This window comes from Cibotium barometz, chromosome 27, assembly GCF_041138505.1.
Source record: "Cibotium barometz isolate CiBa-2024 chromosome 27, ASM4113850v1, whole genome shotgun sequence".
Classification (NCBI taxonomy): Eukaryota; Viridiplantae; Streptophyta; class Polypodiopsida; order Cyatheales; family Cibotiaceae; genus Cibotium; species Cibotium barometz.
Window position 1 is genome coordinate 48,391,967 of NC_141072.1, and position 9,744 is coordinate 48,401,710.

Genomic DNA, 9,744 nt, shown 5'->3' on the forward strand with positions numbered 1-9,744 from the left:
TAGTCCAATGTTGAGGACATGCAGTCCAAAAAATCATTGTTAGCAGTATGTGGTTGTGTTTTTATGCTGATGCTTTACCGAAGGATCTTGTTGCTCGTCCTAGTCACAAAGAATGTTAAAGAAGATGTTGTATGCAGCACACGTAGAGTGTTGGTTACTATTCAATGCCACACAAAGATCTTTCTTTAGTCATCATACACAAATTCAAGCTGGTTTTTGTCACTGCCATAGAGAAGTGATGTGCCACATAGAAGAGATTATTTATCTCTCTAATGCTAGCTCTCACTTAGACTCAGAGCCACTATCTTCAAGTCATTTTTGATTGAGGTGAGCTCACCTTAAGCTTTAGTTAGCTCAGAATCACAGAGATGATGCTTTAATTCAATAAGAAGCTCACGCATTGGGTTGTTGATTAGTGAAGATCCACCAAGGTAATACTCTCTACCAGATTTGGATAGAATCTTACAGAAAGCTTTCTTTCTTAGTCATAATGCTCTCTCTCTTACTTAGAAATACATAAATTTGTTTACACTTAAACTACACTCACAAAGAGTTGCAATGCTCTTAAAGTCCCTCCCTCACACTCATGTATGCACTTACATGCATAAACAAGAATGCAATGTCATGAAGCAATGCTTACTTAAGAAGTTGAAGTTGTTGGTCTTCTTGATGCTTTGAGGTATCACTCTAAAAAGTAAGAATCAACCCTCAAATGCAACAAATTCAAAGAACGAATCTCACAAAAAATACCACTTAATAATAACTTAAAGAGATATTGCTTGTGAACAAATCACATACACCCACACACTCCTCACATAGAGAAATCTCCCAAGAAGGGAAGCTCTAATACCATGTTAAAAGAAATGGTGTGAGCTTAAGCTTAGCAATGATTAAGTGAATCACAAAATGGAGATGATTATCACATAAGAAAACTCACACCAATGAATGAGTAGAATGTCCTATTTATACAGGTTCATGAAAGGAGGCAGCTAGGGGTCTAGAATCACTTCACCTCTCCTAAGATCTCTCACTTAACTCACCTAAAAGGTGACAACTATAATCAAGGAGTCACCTATTTGACCTACATATAGTAATCAAGTAAAACAAGGGTATTCTAACGTTAGACCACTTATTATAAGGTACCACTACGGGTTTTCCTCTAAGGATGGATTCTAGATAACATATTTTCTAACAAATTATTATAGAATTATTTTTAGGTCAAGACGGTTAACATTGTAGTGCATATTCTTAATAGGAGTTACACAAAGATAGTGAAGTACATGACACCTCAAGAATCTTATTTAGTAAGAAACCTTCAGTTGCACATTTTAGAAAATTTGGTTGTGATAGATTTGTGCATGTTTCACACTCATATAGAACTAAGTGAGATTCCAAGAGCAAAAAGTGTATCTTCTTGGGATACAGTATGAAGTCAAAGGGTTACCGACTATACCTCAAGATAAAAAAGATAATTATCAATCAAGATATGATGTTTAAGGAGTAGTCTCATTATTATAATTTCCTTTGCTTGATGTGTTGTTTACAAAGATAAAATATTTCTTATTGTTTTATATAAACATATCATCTTTAACACGAATAGGTCTTTTTTAATAGAATTATTTGCTTCTCCTTTGATAAAGTAGTCTTTGATCAAATTTATTTGTTGTTTTGTATTGTTATGATAAAGAAAAATTGTATGTCAATGAAAAATTGTAGCATGGTTTTATTGTCCATCAACTTAACCACTTTTCATAATTAATCAGAATTTCAGTCTGTTTTCATGAAAACCCAGTGTCTTTTATAAATTCTTTTTTTTTGTACTCAAACATTTAAACTGAAAGATGGCTGAGAATCAATTTAGTTTAATTGCACCTCTGTTGAGCCAAAGATCTATGGAATAGTCTTTGCTTATGGCCCTTCGAAATTTGGTGTTTTAAAATTGTGTGGTCCGAGCTTTGTATTTAATGCTTTGTCTAAGTGAAGTCCCACCTTTTTGTTTTTGCTCTCAGCCATTCAAGAATGGATTAAAGTTTTGTTTTAAAAATCTTAAATAAAGTGGCATTACATTCTGAGTTGACTAAGCAAATTGATGCACAAAAGAACTATTATAAAGAATGTATAAAAAGACTATTATAAAGAATGTACGTTCTAAAAGAAACTTTACTGTGTGCTTAAAGAAACTTTACTGTGTGAATAGAGTCCCATCTGTCGTAGTTTTGTTGCATCCTTAATTTTATTTCCTTGTCGGTCTGAAATGTTGATGTTCTTAAAAGAAACTTTACTGTGTGAACAGTCTCTATGCAGCATCTGTGTCTTAGTTTTGTTGTCTTTCATTTCCTTGTTGGTCTGAAATGTTGATTTAATCACTTGTTGCCCATACTTGCATTTCTTGTAATAGTTGGATAGCTTTATGTTTGCCTTCTAAATTGGGCTCTATTTAGGCTACTAATTTATTTGTTGTGGTGTAGAGTAAAATTGCAAAACTGTTGAATGGATCAACAAGCACTAGAAGAAAAAAAGTAGGTATTGTGAAGAGTTTTGTAGATTTTATTTGAATGGTTATAATGTATTAAATGAAAATACTAAAGAGTTTTTTTTTCTATGTTTAAGCGTTCTCAGAGATTATCAAGCATTGTGGCTTTGTTGATCGAGATTAAAGTGGTGGAGATGGATTTGGATCAATGGAGAGATAATAGAGAGCATTGCAGGTTATGGATTGCCAATGCATGTCAAGATGTACATGAGAGCGTTGTTTCGTGAGAAAGAGAAGAAAGGTTTTTTTAGAGGTAATGCACTGCTCAAAGTTCGTCAGTGTGTCCGTAAAATTTATGATGAAGGAGAATCCGTGGGTGGGAACCTTTGTGTTTGTTGCGATGGACTGTGCTTTGCATTGTGACTGTAGATGAAAAAATCCGCGAGGAGATATTAACAGTGCAGGGACTTTCTTTAAAGCTTGTGAGGTCCTTTGTTTATCATGACCTTGTTGTATTTAAGGTCATTGGGAGAGGCCAGAACCTTACTTGGATCTCAAAGGCTATTTTTCGATCTATACTGATAAGTAAAACATTACTTGGCCGTATGCGGATTTTCACTTATGCAGATTTTTACTTATACTTATCAATTGTCGCTTGCCTCATTGTAGGATTTTTTTGTGGCGTTGGTGTCTTTTCCGGCCTTGATTCGCAGACATAGAATGGCGAAATCTGGTGTTTCGAAAACTCTCCTAACAAACCCATATGTTCAACATTGGATGCTGCAAAGAGAGCCACCTCTTGAGGTTCTATGTCTTAAAATTTAATGTCACGTCTAAGGTGGTTATGATTTTCGCGAAATGCTTAGGCTAAGAGTTGTAACATCAATCAATAACAATAAAGAGATGTATATCTAAGAGTTGTGTAATTAACAATAATAATAAAGAGAAATGTCTTACACTTGGAGGTAAATGTCTAACGGCTTTTCCATTTTTGAGGCAACAATACCACCAGATGAATTAGGGAAGCAAGGATATTGGGCAACAACCATTTCAAAATTCTTGTCACTTATTACGGGAAAATCTCTCGGTGTGAAAAGAATTCTGAAATGATAGTTACTTAATATCCTTGCTTCTCTAATTCATGTGGTGGCGCTGTTGTCTCAGAAATGGAGAAGCTGTTAAGCATTCACTTCCAAGTGTAAGACATTTCTCTTTAATGTTATTGATTGATTACACATCTCTTTATTGTTATTGATTGATGTTACAACTGTTAGCTTAAGCAATTCAAGTATAATGTTATTTTGGTAATATCTATCACGAAAACCATAACTACCTTAGATGTGACGTTAAGTTTGAAGACCGAGAAGCTCAAGAGGTGGCTCTTTTTGCAACATCCAATGTTGCACATAAGGGTTTGTTAGGAGAGTTTTTACTTGTCAGTGTCATAAAAAGGAAATTGCAACGTCTAGGCATAGTTAAAGCTAAGAGCATGCAGCTCCCCAAGGAGAGAGAGAGAGAGAGAGAGAGAGAGAAAGGTGTAAACAATAAATTGCTTGAGTGAAGAGGCTATATGGACGATCAGATCAGTTCTCTAATTATCAAGTTGTATGTCTCTTTGACTCCTCAATGGAAGTACTCTTATTTGAGTTTAATATCTCTCTTTGAGTATACCCTACACCCTTATTTGAATTTAAAACTAGTGTAGCAAAGCCAATCTCTTTGTTTTTTATCTTGAGCTGTTGTGCGGATATATAAATTTTTTATTGAGGTTCATATCTCATGCGATGGTGTTCTTTGTTGTGTATGTCTGATGAGGTGAACTCATACTGAAGGTAGAAGCGTTGCCTTTGCTTGTTTGTTTTTCTTGGTTAAGGTGCTCTTTATTTGTTTTTGTGTAGAAGTCCTTGTGGTGTTTTTGGCCCTATCCCTATTGAGATGTTGGTGGCATTAGGAATATATATTTGTTGCTTAAATGGTCTTGATAATATGGCATCGTCATGTTTCTCTCTTTGACTCATTGATGCACTCAGAACTGACTGTAACCCTTCAACACAAAAAAAACTGACTCAGGTGATGTAGATTAACACCCTGCTGTATCCGCAAGGACTTCAGGAACCACAGGCCACTTCGAACCAACCAAGATATCACCTCTGTCTCTCTGCTGTACACAGTTGATCCCCAGCTGCTCTCGGAACAGATCAGATTTCACTCAGCTAGACTTATCAGCCAGCCCCTCAGGAAAACCTGAAACGTATACACTTAGCTGCACTTCCAAATCCCAGCTACACTTAGTTGCACCTCTACTGACTGCACTATAGCTGACTCTGTTGCAGACCTCCGTCTCAGGACAAGCTGATGTAGAAGGCCTCTCTGATGCAGCACCACTCTTCAACTATCCTCAGACTTCACCAAATGTCACCAAGCACCAATCTTCAAGGATCAACCCTTCATCATGCTCTGTTGCATGTCTTCTATCTTCAGCTGCACCAAAACAGATCAAAATTGACCCAAACACCCAGATAGAGCTAGCTGATGCAGCAGTTACCTGCCTACAATCAACTGACCCTCCAGACAGAAACCTTTAATGAATCAATTACAGGCCTCAGCTGCACACGCTGCTGCAGAAACCCTGTGAAAACACTAGATCTTCTAACTTATGTCTTGCAGGTCTAAAACAATCAGCTGGACCTCATAACCACCTCACTTTAGCACAACCAATCCATAGCAAGCCCTAAGTACTATCAGCTGCATATGCTGATTCTTAGTTGATAGTCAAAAGACTCAGTAAAGCATCTCTTTTGTTCATGCCTCAGAAATGATTCCACAGTTAACAGATTCATACATTTCAGAGCTCTACCTCCACAAAGTCACGCAAAACACCATCTTCTCACAATTCATACAGCAAAACAAAAGATAAGACAGCCAGTCTCACAGTTGATACTGCTGGCACAAACCAAACACCAGATATAGAAACAGAAACATAGGGGTTCCAACAGCCCTGAGACTTTGGGCACCAATATAAGAAGAAAAACACACAAGCTCTAAGATCCCTTTTGATGGATCATAATACTACAGCAGAGAAACAGCAACAGTAGAGAAAAAATGAACAGACCCTGTCTCTATAACGGGAGCAAGAGTCTCCTAGAGATCCATGGGACACACCACCTTCAAGTAGGTGCAAGTGGAGAATCGAAGTACGTGATCGTAGGTGCACGCATAGATGCATTAAGGCAAGAGGGATGGATATATAAAGGAAAAACGAGACTACGCAGAGGGTTTGTTGGGTTAGCAAAGGTTCAAAGAGGTTGGAAGAGTTGGGAGGAGATTAGAGAAGACTGCATGGTTGCAAGTTCTGAGGGCTGGAATCCCAGTCGTTTTTTCCAAGGATTGCAGACAGGAGAATAGCGCAGGACGAGGAAATTGTTTGGGTATGAATCTGTTAGCTGTGTAATCATTTCTGAGGCATGAATAGAAGAGATGCTTTACCGAGTCTTTTGGCTATCAACCGAGCATCAGTATATGCAGCTGATAGTACTTAGGGCTCGCTATGGATTGATTGTGCTGGAGTGAGGTGATCCTGAGGTCCAGCTGATGGTTTTAGACCTGCAGAGGACATAAGTTAGAAGATCTAGTGTTTTCACAGGGTTTCTGCAACAGCAGGTGTGCAGCTGAGGCCTTGAATTGAGGCCTTGAATTGATTCTGACTAAGAGATTAGAGGTTTCTGGAGGGTCAGCTGATTGTAGGGAGGTAGCTGCTGCATCAGCTAGCTCGATCTGGGTGTTTGGGTCAATTTTGATCTGTTTTGATGCTGAAGATTGAAGACATGTAGATGAAGGGGTTGATCCTTGAAGATTGGTGCTTGGTGAGCATCTGGTGAAGTCTGAGGATAGTTGATGAGTGGTGCCGAATCAAAGAGGCCTTCTACATTTGCTTGTCCTGAGACGGAGGTCTGCAGCAGAGTCAGCTGTAGTACAGTCAGTAGAGGTGCAGCTAAGTGTAACTGGGATTTGGGATTCGTTCTGTTTATATGTTTACAGGTTCTTGAGGGGCCAGCTGATTAGTCTAGTTGGATGAATTCTGATCTGTTCCGAGTGCAGCTGGGATCAGTCGTGTGTAGCAGAGAGGCATAGAGGTGATATCTTGGTTTGTTCGGAGTGGTTTGTGGTTCCTGAAGTCCTTGCGGATACAGCAGGGTGTTAATCTGCATCAGCTGAGTCAGTTTTATGTGTTGAAGAGGTACAGTCAACTCTGAGTGCAACTGTCAGCAGAAAGTGTGCTATGTGATATTCCTTTGATTTTAGAGGTGCTTGAGGGTTTAGAGGACTCTGTGGATGCAGAGGAGAGAATTTTGAAGAAAAATTCTGCATCCGGATTCTGCAGCACAAGGCAGACTGGTCCAGACAGCAGCAGGATTAGAAGAGTGTCAGCAGAGTAAGCTGGGGAGTATTGGGGATCTGTCTACAAGGTCAGCTGAGCTTAGCAGTTCATAGTGAAGGCTTGGAGGATAGATTTCTGCTTGGGATCACAAGGTAGGCTAGGGGAGGCAGAATTCAGCAGTGCTGCATGCAGCTGAGTGTGTTTCTGATCAGCAGATGATCAGCTGAGAGGCTAGGGATAAATATATGTCTGATTGGTGCCATTGGGGTAGAGGTTCCCACATCTTTTCATTTTGATTCCTCTTCTTTTCTTCTTTGAGTGCTTGCTGGTGGTGTATAGAGGCCATCACCCAATGATCACCCATTCTTTTGGTGCTCCCACTGAGGATTTCAGAAGGCTCTTATTGAGGGATTTGACCAGCAGGTTGGAACCCACTTGTTGATCAACTCAGGACCAACGGCTTGTTTTGGATTTGATGTGTTCAGAGGTCGGAGGGGTGAGGATGTCTCCGAGTTTCTGAGGAGTGTTGAAAAGGTTGCTTTCCAAAATAACAAGGATGATGATGCCTACAACCAGAAGTTGGTGAGCCTGTTGTTAGAGGATGCAACTATGGACTGGTTTGAGTTTGAGGCTACAGATGCTGACAGAGGAAGCTGGGACAGGTTGAGAGAAGCCCTGAAAATGAAGTATGGGAAACTGACACTCCAGAGGACATGTGGAGAAAGCTGACTAGATTGAATCAAGAAGAGGATGAAAAGGTGTCAGATTTTTGCTGACAGGTTTGTAGCTGCATGGAAGAGAATGCTGAAGACTTTGGGAGGGAGTCAGACTCCTCCTCGCTTTCTGAAGAAGGAAAGCTTTGTGGAGGGAATAAGGGGGCCAATCAGAGAGAAAGTGGAGATGAAAGGCCCTTTCAGTTTTGCAGAAAGTGGAGATGAAAGGCCCTTTCAGTTCTGCTGAAGAAGCAATGAAGGTTGTGGCATATCAGGAGAGGGGAAGGCTGGATTGTGTATGCCATCCAGTGGGCCCAGTAGAGTGATTGCATCTTCTTTGTCAGATGTGTGTTATGCTCAAAACAGAGAACAGGTAGTGGATCACTGTGTGAAGGCCATGGAGACAAGTGCTTATGAGGTGACAGAGAATGCAGGTTATGTAACTGTAGACCCAGGAATGGAGGTAGAAGATGCTAGTTAGGTGGAAGAGAGATGCCAGATGGTTAATGAGCCAGCCATGGAAGGACAGGTGGCCCCCAGTGTTCGGAGGTATCACAGGTAGATGAGCTTAGGAGTGTGCTGTATGAGAGGTAACCAGATTTGAATCTGCAGGTGAGTTTTGTGATGAGGTAGAAAGTAAGGAGGAGGCCCTGTTAGAGCTGCCTTTCTTTGAAGACACAGATGTTGATGATGATGGCATGGCTGAGCAGATACTTGTGCATGAATATTTAGATAATGGGGTGAATGATGATAGTGATGCTTTGCTGGATGATAACTTGGAAGGTGTATGTGACTTGTTTGACGAATCTGTGGATCAAGATGGAGGTGAACAGGTTGCTGCTGGCACGAATACAGGGATATGTTTTAATGATGATGAGTTGTTGGATGCTGTAAGCAGGCTGTGGGATGAGGAAGATGTGAATGATGACTTGGAAGTACAGCAGAGCTTCTATTTGGGTTCCTTGTTTGATAGTATTCTAGATGTTGATGGACATCAGTTTGATAATGTGAAGGATGGAGAAATCCAAAGTCAAACTGGTCATGTGGATTTGCTAGAAATAGCCACTGAAGAGGTAGATGGAGCTGCTGTTATGGCCAAGTAAGAGAGTGGGTTATGATGCTAAAGCGCCTGGTTTTCTTGTTGAGAAGGTGAGTCTTGATGCTTATGTTGCAGTGACCCAGTCGTTTTTTTGTTGGAAGCAGGAATGGGACATCTATGCACTGATAGTAAAGGAGTTGTGCAGCTAACATTGGAGATAACTGCCGAAGGAGATGACAAGGATGAAGAAACAAGGAAGAAGCTGGACAGAGACTATGGTTGGTTTGAGCAGCCCTTGATAAAGGCAAGGCTGGGGAGATGTTTGTTGATTGTTTCTAAGTGTTTGATCCAGGAGAGTGGCTCAGTTCAGAAGGATGCTATGGCAAGAGATGCCTGTTGAGGTGGTTGATGTTAATGGAGCTGCTTAGACTGTGTTGTAGAGGAAGGGAGTTTGGAGCACATGAGAGTGATGTAGTTCTTGAATGTATTTATCCAAGAGGGTGGGGCAAAATGGGAGAGAAAATGAGCAGGTGTGAAAGGTATCCTAGAGGGTAGAAAAATCAAAGGAAAAGGAGGGAACTGAAGTGTAGACAGCTGCGACAGCTGCAGTGAGCTGTAAGGAGTGGCTGCATGTGGAGAATCAAAGTAGGTGATCATAGGCGCACAAATGGATGCAGTAAGGCAAGAGGGATGGATATATAAAAGAAAAGCAGGACTGCGAAGAGGGTTGGTTGGGTTAGCAAAGGTTCAGAGAGGTTGGAAGAGTTGGGAGTAGATTAGAGAAGACTGCACGGTTGCAAGTTCTGAGGGCTGGAGTCCCAGTCGTTTTTTCCAATGATTGCATACAGGAGAATAGCGCGGGACAAGGAAATTGTTTGGGACCAGGGCGGGTTGAGAGCACAGGAACCAGAGTAGTCTTGAAGGTGGTGCGTCCCTTGGATCTCTAGGAGATTCTTGCCCCAGAGGAGATTAGAGAAGACTGCATGGTTGCAAGTTCTGAGGGCTGGAGTCCCAGTCATTTTTTCCAATGATTGCAGACAGGAGAATAGCGCAGGACGAGCAGAGCGGGTTGAGAGCACAGGAACCAGAGTAGTCTTGAAGGTGGTGCATCCCTTGGATCTCTAGGAAACCCTTCCCCCCC

General features: G+C 40.8%; 1 protein-coding gene across 3 annotated transcripts in view; it reads left to right on the top strand.

Annotated features, from left to right (window-relative positions):
* Positions 1–2,110: 2,110 nt before the first annotated feature.
* Positions 2,111–9,744, top strand: part of LOC147623466 (uncharacterized) — an 8,024-nt gene continuing 390 nt past the window's right edge. Inside the window, exons 1-2 of one of the 3 annotated variants that reach the window (XR_015269383.1) lie at positions 2,111–2,786; positions 2,995–4,125. Coding sequence is in view for 1 of the 3 variants with exons in the window: in XM_086821630.1 (XP_086677756.1) it covers positions 8,263–8,667 (405 nt within the window). In the remaining 2 variants the exon portion in view is untranslated. Of the gene's footprint in view, positions 2,787–2,994; positions 4,126–6,811 lie in introns of those variants that run through there. The other 2 variants (XR_015269384.1, XM_086821630.1) reach the window with 2 other exon arrangements.